The sequence below is a fragment of the Gavia stellata genome, chromosome 9 (assembly GCF_030936135.1).
Source record: "Gavia stellata isolate bGavSte3 chromosome 9, bGavSte3.hap2, whole genome shotgun sequence".
Lineage (NCBI taxonomy): Eukaryota > Metazoa > Chordata > Aves > Gaviiformes > Gaviidae > Gavia > Gavia stellata.
The window spans coordinates 25,560,853-25,573,187 of record NC_082602.1 but is presented as its reverse complement, the minus strand read 5'-3'; the positions used below and the strand labels follow the sequence as shown (position 1 = coordinate 25,573,187).

General features: G+C 40.9%; 1 protein-coding gene across 1 annotated transcript in view; it reads right to left on the bottom strand.

Moving 5' to 3' along the window:
* Positions 1-12,335, bottom strand: part of ARMH3 (armadillo like helical domain containing 3) — a 123,479-nt gene that overhangs the window by 101,038 nt on the left and 10,106 nt on the right. The window contains exons 8-13 of the mRNA XM_059821053.1: positions 10,827-10,883; positions 9,734-9,777; positions 8,184-8,244; positions 7,099-7,145; positions 6,347-6,422; positions 3,556-3,649 (exon numbers count right to left, since the gene is read on the bottom strand). Of these exons, the coding sequence (XP_059677036.1) occupies positions 3,556-3,649; positions 6,347-6,422; positions 7,099-7,145; positions 8,184-8,244; positions 9,734-9,777; positions 10,827-10,883 (379 nt within the window). The remainder of the gene's footprint in view (positions 1-3,555; positions 3,650-6,346; positions 6,423-7,098; positions 7,146-8,183; positions 8,245-9,733; positions 9,778-10,826; positions 10,884-12,335) is intronic.

Below are 12,335 nucleotides of genomic sequence, written 5' to 3'. Positions count from 1 at the left end.
ATTCCTTAGGTGTCTGTTTAGGGAATAGGGTTTTTTTTTTTGTGAGTGACCTGGGCACAAGAAACAGTTGTTTGCTAATGAATCTGCTAATGGCAGAAAGTTGGGATATGTAAACACAGAGGAATATCAGACTGCGCACAAAGAACAGGATAAAAACAAGGACCAGATAATAAATAGAAGATGAAATTCAACAGTACAAGCCGTAAGGTCAGGAATTCAGGGATTTATTTCCATGGCAAGCTGAGAGCTCACCAGCTACAAACAAAATGTTGTGATACCATGGTACACTATCAGATCACAAGATGACAAAGTACCAGCACAAAGCACTGAAGAGTAAGCATGGTCCTCCAACATATCCAGAAATGCACTTCCAGCAGAGATAGAAACACAGTAATGCCCTGCAAAAGATGCTGGTGAGACCTTGTTTCGAACACTGTGTGCATAATTATGCTGATCCCATGTCAAAAGGGGATGAACTCATACTTGAGAAAGGCTAGTAGGTTGATCAAAGGAACAGAGTGTCCTTCTTACGAGACAGCAAAATACACAGGCGAGTAACCCCATGTATGAAAAAGAACTATATGTGTTCCAAAGTAAGGTTAACATCATAATAAGTGGGTATAAACTGACAAGAAATGCAGTTTGGAAAGTAGAAGGTTTTTAACCAAGGAACAAGATGCTGAAACTGCCTTCCAACAGGAATTACTGGGAAACAAATTTAACCAATTAAGACAGATTGATAAATTTAAGGGATTCTATGATGATGTGCCTGCAAGCATGAGGCACTGGATTCAAGGAGTCAAAAGGGATTTTTCCAGCTCTACATGCCTTTCCTGAGATGACAATAACACTACTGTTCTGGCTGCCTAGGAGCTCAAACTTGCAGGTTTTCACATGGAGGACGTCATAGGTGGCTTGAATTACGATTGCCAGAAGGCCCTCTCTCTTCTCAAGCTATTAAGATAGCGTAAGATAGGGCTCCCTTTGCACTGGAAACATATCTGCAGACCACTAGGACACACATCTCTTTTCCATCTATCCTCAGGAATGCTCAAGGCTTTTCTCACTCTTGAGGAAAGAAGAGGGTATTGATGATGAGATTGGACCTTGCAAGAAGTGAGGAATTACTCACATCTGATTTTTGGATGGCTACGTTTGGGGCCCTGAGGGGAAATGATCTGATCCTATAAGCAACTGTATTTTGGTTCAGAGAAAAGTCTACTTTAACAAACAATGCCTTTTGTAATTCAAGTCTTATATCTCATAACCCTGTAACAAGGCAAGCAAGGTTTATTTACCCCGGAACTGGGGCAAGCACAGGCACCGAAGGATGAAGGAGACTAAACAACAGTAAAATGCAGGATTCTTCAAACTGAGCACTGAGAGGCCCAGAGCACAGCAGAGGTTCTCATGGAGCTCAGGATTATACAATCACCTTGAATACAAAATTGTAGCCCTTGGAAACAACAGGCCAAATAGATCAACGTAACCTGGCTGTTCGAATCACATCAAAGAAATGATAATGGGGCTTTTAGCTTCCAAAGGCTGCACATCCCCAAGCATGAGCTGTTTTAGTCCATTCAATCTTGAAGCTCTGGGGCTCCTGACACATTTTTAACATGCCCAGTCTGTTGGCAAAGTCTATGCAATGAGACTGGAAGCTTTTTCACCCCCAATATTATGAATAGCTCAAAGATTTAGCTAAAAGTCTGAAAAATGTATTTATATCCCCAGTGGGTCCTTCTGGAGCTGTTACAATGAATGCAGTGAATGAATATTTAACAACAGTAAGCAAACTGACATTTAGATAACTATGGTGACAGGCACACTTGATTTACATATTATGGATCAACAGTTTCTAGCAAAAGTCTCATTTTAAAAAAAAAGAAGAAATCACTCTGAAGAACACATCACTGCTTACCCTGGTTCATGCTACAGAACTTGATTTTTTAATAGACATTTTTAAACTTTAAAAGGCCTTAATTCACATTATAAGCTAACAGCCAGAGAAATTTCAAACCAGAATTTGAACCCATTTTTAATCCCAGTCAGCATAAAAAGAAGTGCCTGAAACCCATAGATGGATTTCTACATGTTGCTGTAATTTGAAAATAGCTCAACTACACTTTTTTTATAAATGCAGGAAAAAGAAGAAAGCAATCTTTTCATTCCAAAGCCAAAAAGCCTCTTGCTAACTCTCAGCCATAGGCAAATTTTACAGCTGAGTTGCAAGACCTTAGAAAATGAGGAAAATTCTGACATACCTTTAAAATAACAGCAATACTAAAGCACCACCACTCAAATTGAACCAAGCCAAAGTCCTCAATAAAAGAAGTCCCTGAGAGTAGGGATCAGCAAGGTGACAGCAAACAGAAATAAAGAATGCTTCCCGATGTAATTGCTGCACATTAAGATCAGCTCCTCTCCTTAAGGTTACTAAGCTTACAAGCGGCAAGAAGCCTCAAGCTTCACAAGAGCACTACCTCTGCTGAAAGCAGGATGGAGTTTTTGTTTTGCTTTTGTTTTTTGGTAAACTAAAAAAAGAGTGCAAGCAAGCTGTAGATGTAGGTAAGCATAAATTCTGTCAGTTGTGTAATATGGTGTGTGGGTGGATACATTTGCAACGAACACGTTGAACAGAAGCCCACAAAATGCCCATCCCTCTATGTTTTACGTTATATGCACAGGGAGACTTGAGACATAGGGGGCTTTTTAACTGAAGCTTTTGATATCCATGGTAACCAGACAGAATTCATCCACAAGGAGGATCATCCTTAACTAGGATATCAAATGACCTGAATAGCTGATATAACTGAGTAACCCAGGCCGCTTTTCCCCAGAAATATTTCCAAACTGTGCTCTATTCAAAATGACTCTGTTCCTTCATTAAACACTTTCTTCAGATCTAGAGGATGCCATTAAAGTACGTGACAACAGCCATTTGATTTTTTCTCTTACACTAAACTATATCTATCCATACCTTAAAAGAAAAGGGTTTTATTTTAGATGATTTCAAAGCATATTTATGTGGACACATAACATCTCATTTAGAAGATCTCAGGGCAGTCATTTACAAAGCCTATCACAGAGAAGGCAATAAGAGGGAGGAATACCTCCACATCCAGGTTGGATTCAAATTGCAATTAATTCAAAGATGGGATAAGTGCATTAAGGACAAGCCAGAATCCACTGCGATTCTCTGTAAATCTGTTCCAATGACAAATAATCCCAGGCAAAGAAACCTGACACTAGAAATATTCATAAGTAAAAGCCTACATAGAATTATTAGGTGTATCTTCATGCAGGTACTGGGACAGTACTCTTTTCAAAAGGAATATCAGCATAATTTCATTGAGCAATATACAAGGCGAAACAGAAATAAATTTAAGTCAAAGAATCTCACTTGTGTTTAGTAATGCAAGTCACTCTAGGCAGAGACCACCAGGTTACATCTGCTCTAGACAGACCTCATTAGCTGCCATCTTGAGAAAATGCTTTGCTAGTTATTCTACAGTTTTTAATTGTTTTTCCCCAGGAGATCATTACATTTCTTACCATCTGAAGAAGGCGGGGTGGTTCCAAGTGGAGTGACAGGTGTTGTCGGAATCGGGCTTGTTGGTGTTGTCATCAGCCCCATTTCAGGATGGCTCTAACAGAAAACACAAATGCCCAGGCACACGCAGGTCAATAGCTTCCCTAGGCACTAGTCATACAGATCACTGCTTGTACTGTTCCACTGTCTCACACAATAGACATGACTAATGAAGTCTCAAGAAATGTCAACCTCTCCTCCAAAAAAGCAAGGCTATGGTTCCTGACTTGGACATCTAAAATTAAACTGTACATCAATTTCTTTACTCCACAAAACATACAAACACATCAGAAAGTGGTGGCTGTGCCCAGCAGACAGATAACATGCCCTTCCCCAGTGTAGAATGGCAAAAGGTACTCAAGAAGCCTACACTGTTTACAGCTTCCGATTCCCCCCAAAAACAACCCAAGGGTGTGCATTTGAAGTCTCCCTCCAAGATCCTTTTATTTCTCTTTCTAAAAGCAAAATTTTCCTCACTCCTGCCCTCCACCTGTTCATATTCAAAGATTATGGAAATTTATTACTACCCTGTCTCACTGTAAAGCCCAGGCACTGCAGGAAGAGAGTGCATAATATAAATAACACTATCATCATCGATCTTTTCAGCTTCCATCAGTCAGTTACTCTCCCCATTTCATCTTTGCTAATAGTTGCCTGGCTAATTACTGCTTTGACTTTACTCTTCGTAAGCTTCCGGATCTATCCACGCTGGTGAGACTGTAGGCAATCTGCCATGCTATTTTAAGTCTGACTGCCAAGCAAAGTGTCCATTTCATAGGGCAAGTTTTACATAAATGTATCATTCGCCTTAATATATCATCACAATTTCAAAATTTAAAAAAAGGGATACAGAACTGCTGATTTGATGATAGTTCCATAGGATTTTTCACAAGTGGATATCCTCCACATTGTCTTTGAATATCTCATTTTATGAGCAACTATAAAGGCATGTATTTTATGGGAAGCACAGACACACATACCACAATTCAAAGACAATTTCACATCACTACAGGTACTGATTTAAACTTTAAAATACAATTTTCCATTGAAAAATCTTACATAAGACAGGTTTGCTTCCAGGTTTGCTATGGGGTTTACCTTTCTTTCCCCCAAACACTAACCGTCAGTTGAAAGATAATAGTGCCACCTATCAGCAAAAACTGAGGACCAACAAGCCAGTAAGTATACAAAAACCTTAACACTTCAGGCATCAACACAACTGTATCCCTGCTCTTGCTATGTGCCTACACAGCAGCACATAGTCATTCATGCAGTCCCTAGCAATGGACACCAACTTAGACAAGAGCATTCATCAGCTTCTATAAGGTTTTTTCAAAGCACAGCACGACCTACCTCGCCCTCTCTTAAATGAAGGATTACAGACAATCCACCCCAGAACATCAAGCCTCCACTTCAATTAAACCCACTGATCAGTGGGTTTCAGCTATCAGTTTCACAAGTAACTAGTTTATCCTTTTATTTTTAATTTAAGAGCTTTTACTCTAGCTGCTCTTTTCCTGCCCTACTCTTTTCCCTGCCAAAGGCCCCTCTTCCCTCAGGGGAAGATGTCTTGACCACAGGAAGGCCTGAGTTGGTATTACAGAGAACTGAAAGAGCAGAAATCTCTCACAAGTGGTAGGAATGAATAACCTGGGAAAAGAGGCAGGGAACCTCAGCAAATTAATGACCCATGGAACAGAAGCTTTCTTCAGAGGCAGTAGATCCACCTATCAGACATCTTCCATTTCCACTACTGTCAGGAGACCCCAAAGGTCTTCATCATGCCAACTGTCTAGCCTGTGATGTATGGCTGCACTCTGAGGACCTGAAATAACTTGCGAAAGGTGTTAATTGTTTTGATCATGTCATTTTTCTCACAGATTACCAGCAGTACTTACAAGCCAAATTTAAAAGCCTAAAGCTGAAGATTTTCCTAAACACATCAGGCTATCCTTCCAGCAAGCCACAGCACGATCATCAGATCAGACAGACTCATTATCTGTCTCCCAGCAATAACCACCTTTGCAAACCCACAGAGTGTTCAGAAAAGCATCCAGAGGTTTATGAGCAGAGATATGGAGCAGCCCACTGCTTCTCAGAAAGCTGCTATAGCTATTTCTTCACCACAAACAGCACAAGGAGGAGTGCTATGCTCCGCCCACAGTCTCCCAAGCAAAAGGGGGTGGGATCTCCAAGGAAGTTTGAACACAAAATAGTATTGAAAACAATAGTCATCACATGTCGACTAGTCCCTAAGCAAAGGATACACAAACAGACAACAACATGCAGTCTGTGCACACCCAGACAGGACAATTCATCCAACTTTGGAGTCGGATCAGCCTCTTTCCCTCAACCCTAACTTAACAAGAGCATGAATTGCTCTGATAGCTGCAGCAATCTTATCCCTACCAGTTCACTCACTCCATCCTCCCTAAAGGCAGTATCAATAGGGCACAGAAGTCACTCCACACAGCCCTTCCCATTCAGTGGGAAGAACGGCTCATTCCAACGTGGCCCTCAAAACTTCACCCATTTTCTGGCAAGGCAGGAAGCATTTCCTAAAAGCATTTCCTAAAAGTATAATAATATATTATAACAATGACCTGCTTCTGATCTTTCATGCTCATCTACACCTCTGACAAGCATGCAAGGTTAAAAAAAGGAAAATCATCTTTTCACCAATTCCACTTCTGACTCCCTAGTTTCAAAGACATCCTCTACAAAGAAATGGGCAAACATCACACTGAAACTCACTTGTGCCAGAACTGTGATGAAATTCCGGTTTAAGTGAACAGCTTCATAGAGGGCCAGAAGGATTGCTTCATTCGTTCTGTGGAAAGGATACAGACAAAAAGCACAGTTAGTTAAGGGCTGACACCAGATGAGAATCCCAAGAGCAAAGTTTTTCAGAAGCGTGGCCCATCTGAAAGAAGGGGTTTTTTTTCCAACTGCCTAAAACTCTGCCTCTGCAATCCAGTTGTTCTTCCGATTATTAGTCACACTTAGCAATCCATAAAAATAGCTATTTTTAGAGCTCCACTTCCTGCTGAAGGTCTCCCTCATTGCTCAAACAGTGTTTTCCCTTTAAAGCCCTTTCTCTTAAGGGCAGAGGTTCCTACAGACACCACAAACCCTCATATTTATCACTTGTCCCCTTGATTTAGAAAATATTTTGTCGGGGACAAGAGCACATGAACCATCACTTCCCATCTGCCACCTCCAACATGCCTATTATATATTAAAAATACCTCATAAAAACCACAAGGTGTTTTGGTTTTTTTTTTAAATACACTTCATTACAAGCAATTCAGCTGTGGCTCCTCCTGCTGCACCCTTCTCACTTAAGTGAGAATCCATTGTTTGCAGGGGTGTGGTACCATTTTAGTTACAAGAGAACTTGTCTCTAGTTTGCTTTGCTGCATTAGAACAGCTCCATGATGGAGCTGATCACATTGACCAGGATGGTGAGTTGCCATTCATTGTGTAACTAACATCTGTGCACTTACTGGACTGAGATCTTCTCATCAGCATCTGCTATGAACATGCTGCCCACCTATGGAAAGAAAGAGTATTACATAGGAGGAATCTGTGAAAACTATTAGATGACAAGAGAGAAGACATGGATTTATCTAAATCAGAAGTGCCCTGGGAGAGGTGTTCTCATCCAAGGCACACATGCAGCTTTCTTTCCAATACTAGTAAAATACAAATGGAAAATAGGATGACGATCTGCAAACACGTTTTATTTTGCACTACTGTCACTGACCAATGCTTCACCTGTCAAATCACAAAAGAGGAGAAAAAGGACTGCATCTTGAATCCCAACTTGGATTAGTTTACGATTCTGTAAGAGAAAAGAGATAATTTCCTATCTGCTTGCCCCAAAGTGGTAGCAGTTTCACCCATGTCACTCCTGACAGACAGGAGTCAACACTGAACTATCCTTACTTAGAGGAAATTTTCCTGTCAGTTAGATCTCAGACTACAATTAAATCTCAGACCAAAGCAAAGCCAAACTGAACAAGGGGAACAGTGGATAATCTTTACAAGGAGGAAATTCACAACTGCCTTTGGAGGCTACCCCTCCAAAAATGCAGGCACTGCCCATTGCAGAATCCAAGCTTACTTCATAGCTACAGTGCACCCAGGCTTGAGAAACAAGACAGTAAAGAAACAGATCTCTAAAGCTAGTGACAGACTAGACTTTGCCACAAAAATATTCAGCTTCTCTGTTTTAGGCTACTCCTGCAGAGCAGCAACTTGCTTTTAAAAATAAGTAACCATTTAAAAGTGTCCAACAAGTAATTGTGATTTTTAAAATAAAGTCAACTACAATGAAGAAGATGAAGGAAAACAATTTCAAATATCAACACCAGAACAGAGATCTCATCCTTTGAAAGAGCTTTCCCAGCCAGACAACAACACGCTCCGCAGAATACAGCTATTTCAGTTGTATGTGGTTTAGATTGGATCAATGCACCTCCCCCTCCAGAACGCACATCCCAAACTCACAATTTTTTTGAAACACCCTCCTGCTGAACTTCCACGAAGGCACCTATTAAAAACAGAAAAACACTGCTTCCTTGCTTACCATATTAGTTAGGGCTGAGAAGAAACCACTCTGGTGTTCCTCTTCCTTATCTTTGTATTGCCTGAACAAAGAGGAATAAGGATGAATCTTCAGGGTTAGAAATAGAACTAGGGTTATTTTACCTAAATGCATACGAGACAGTCTTATCTGATAAGGATACAGGATGGAGAAAGCTTCAACATTCACAAGCCCTTTTCAAGAACTCACAAAAAGAGATGCAAAGGGTATTAAAATATTTGTAAATTGTGTAGAGTTGAAGTGGGGTTGCTCAAAGATGTGAGACTGAACAATGTCTGCGCTGTTATAGAGGATACATCCAGTCTGGGCAAACACTGAAGGAAAGGGACCAGGTGACTTAGGAAATTTTGTCCTGCACTGGCAAAACAGTAATGAACCACACGAACACACAGAGTCAGTAACCACAGAAGAGTTTCATTTCAATCATCATCCGCTACAGACTAAACCAGAGTCGATCACCCTATGGCCAGCAGAAACCATGAGGACCAATATGGTTCATGACCTGATCCTGCCTGATCCCACATTCCTGGAGTAAGTGAAGGGACTGGAACTGGAGTAAGTGAAGTCAACAAATAGGTTGGGTACCTCACATTTAAGCTAAGATGCTTCATTTGGCATTCAAATGGACTAGCAAAGCTCACATGACCATTTATTGTGTCTTTCATACAGGAATCTGATCACACACAATGCAACGTGCAAAGAAAACAACTCTAAATTTTTTGGGAAGGAGGAAGGAAAGAGCTAAGCAAAACAGGCCATAGTCCGAGACAGCTTGAGTCAGAATGAAGCAAGTTGGGTGGGTGAGGTTTTTTCTGCTTTACTCTAGTAATTTATACATTTACATGATTTGCTGGTCTTGCAAGTCATCTGCGTATCTATAATAGCAGACCTTCAAAGGAATTATAACATTTTTCTGGATACTTCGAGAATCCTACTGCACAAAAAAAAGTCTTGGGTTGCTCAGGTGAAATTGCTGTAAGTTTCCAAATTTTTCTGAAGCAGAAATTTTCTTCTTAGGAAAACTTATACATTTTGTGCTGTTGGCTACTGCTGGCTTTCTGGCTCTTTCTTCAGAAGCAGTTAATGCTTTCCACATACATCCCCTAATCATCTCCGATCTGGCACATGGATAGTCCTGGATACATTTGTTTGTTTTAGATCGTGTTTCAGTTAAATCAATTTTCTAACAGTAAATCTAACTCAGCAAATCATTTATCTTTTCACTTGGGACTAAGATTTTACACAAGGTTCATACAGAGGTAAAATCCATGACAGTAAAAACATACAATAGATATCTTCCCCTACAGCAAGATCTCTCCTGAAGCACATCAGCACAGCTGGTACAGATGCATTCACACTTGCAATGACAGCAACAAGTGAGCCGAAGTACCTCAAAGCATAAGACTATTCCCTGCCTCTCCAGGTGCATCAGGGCTGTTAGGTGATAAATAAGTGCTTTAACACAAAAAAAGGTTTGGGGAAACGTACAGCAACTATCATGCTTTGAAAAACAAGAGACAATTGGGTTTTACCTGTTATATTCTGATAAAGCCTGGGCAATTACAAGTCCCATTCCCTGAAAAAAAAGCATTAAAAAAATCTTTACATTACAAATCTCAATGCAGGAAATCACACGCTGAACACACATAGCAGTGCTGCCCCCCTCCAAGATAACCTAGCATGCTATGAAGAATTTCCCCGGAAGCTGTTTGAACTATTAAGACATGCTATGATACAACAAAAATATCATCCAAAAAAATCAAGACACCAAAATTGAAAGTTGAATATCTAATTACTAAGTTCAACAGAGAACATTCACTCTCCTTCGACCTCCAGAAAGAGCTTACTCACTCAAGAAGCCTCAATAAAGCAGCAAGAACCTCAGAAGGAAGCTGGTGTCAGAGGAAAGACATCCGAAAGTTCAAAACAAAGGCCATAAACATGAGTAACCTTTTCACTTCTTGCAACAGCCTCCACCACTCCACAGCTACTGATCATCCTTTCTGTCAAGCTAATTTAATTAACTCAGAATAATTGTTCTTGCCCTTCAGTTAGCATGGAGCTTGCTTTTTACTTCATGCCTAAAGAACAGCTTCTAAGTCCAGACCTCACATAGCCCATAGTGTGCTGCTGCCACTTTCTATCCAGGCCTGGATACAAAACTCAGGCAGTGGCTACAACCCAAAGTATGTTGCAGGACTCTTGACTCAGGTACAAGCTTCCACTGAGCTATAAGAATGGACTTGTGGACTGGTAAAATTGGATGACACAGCACTGGAAATGAGATCTTCTTTGGCATAAGCTATATTGTGCCTCTTTGGCACGTGACAGCAAATAATGTATAGATAGTTCATAAACCTATAATAGATCAACTTTAGCATGTTCCTTGCTACCTAGCTTTTTAACCACCTCCACCATTTAACTGGTGATCAAACTGTCCAAATCATGAGCTGCCTAACCTATTGCAAGAGTGCAGTTAGGGCAGAAGCCCACTATACTGGTGTTCTTCACAGTAGCACTGTTCCTAGACCTTCTTTCTATCAGACACCATGATTGCATTCATTACACTAACACCACAATTGAAAGCATCCCCAGCAGCACAGAGGAATCAAGTCAAATACTCACATTGAGTGTGGCCTCATCGTCTACGATGGAGAGCTTCACAATGTAGGGATTCACTGACTGCTCAGGGTGGGGGGAGAAGGAAGAAAGAAAATTGGTTTTAAGTTCAGCCTTCAGGAAAAAGACAGTATAGTCTTTCCAAGTTTTCCCAGCCACCTGGGAAGAATCTCTCTCCTGTCCCACAAGGCAGAATACACACAAAGAAACAGGAGTCACAGCACACACTAACGTGGCTATGCCTGGGACACCTTCTCTTTACTGGCTCAGCCAGGCACTCTCCTGATTTTATTGAGAAGAGGGTGAATTTCTTCTCCTCTGCTAGCTCATGTGTCAGTCTTGAAAGTGGAGCAGCTGTCCTGCAAGCCTGTTATCTGTGACACACACACTGTTATGCAGCAGGAACAAGCAGTGAAGCTGGGACTGAACATTAGTGTTCTGATATCTCCCTTCTGCAACACCTTGCAAAGATTGCTTAAAGGAAGAAGGACCCAGGAAGGCATGACAATGTTATAGACTCATCTGCTGCTGGGTTAGAGCTCAACCCTTTAACAGTTTACACCACTGAGAGCTAGAAGCCTCTGGAGAATATAAATTCCTTGAACTTCGCTGAATAAAGCACGCAGGCTCCATCTATAAAGATAAGTCCTCATAATTTAAGAATCATTTTAGATTAGCAATGCACATTTGTTTTTCCTAGTTTATATGTGTCAGTGCAAAACTAACAAAGTTGATTTAGAACCAGGACAGAGAAGAAAAGGCTCTATCTGTGGAGTAAGTCCAAAGTGGATAGGAAGAATAAAACACAAAGCATGCATGAGATGCAGCCCTACAAGTTACACAGTTATCTGACTGATATGCCCATGGCTTGACAGCAAGTTAAAAATAAGACTGATCAGAAAACACCACTCTCTCAATTATCTGGTGCTTTGGGAGGATCGGGCTTTCTTTTTGGTTCAGAAAAATAAACTGATCAGAACAGACCAACACCCAGCCAGTCTGTCAGCCTGCCTCCAGCAGCATGCATCCCTGTCTGCTGTCTCATAAAAAGACAGAAAACTCACACAGAACCCATCTGTGCACAAAGCATTTCCTTGAGGCTGGAGTAGAGGCTCCTATTGAGTAACAATATATGGTCCTCTCTGCACAACCATGCTCCCCTTCAGAAATTAAATTTAGTCAATGTCAGTAAAGCAGAAGCAAGCTTTACAAATTCTTAATTAAATATAGACTAAAATCCATCCTTGTAAATATACCTTAGTTTTGCTAATTTCAGTCATTTTCTTGCTCTCCTTATACAACAAGGAGAAACTCTCCACACCACAGCTCACACACAGAAGAGAGGCCAGCCAGTGACTCGTGACCAGTAAAAGTGATAGGGCTTTTCCAGGCAATGGGCAGCAGGGCTATGCTGGATTAGATGCTGCAGGGTTATCCAAATTCCCAGATGTGGGGAATAAGTAAGCTGGGAGATACTACACTGACCGATGCCACCAGGCCGCCCTGAGACCTAGT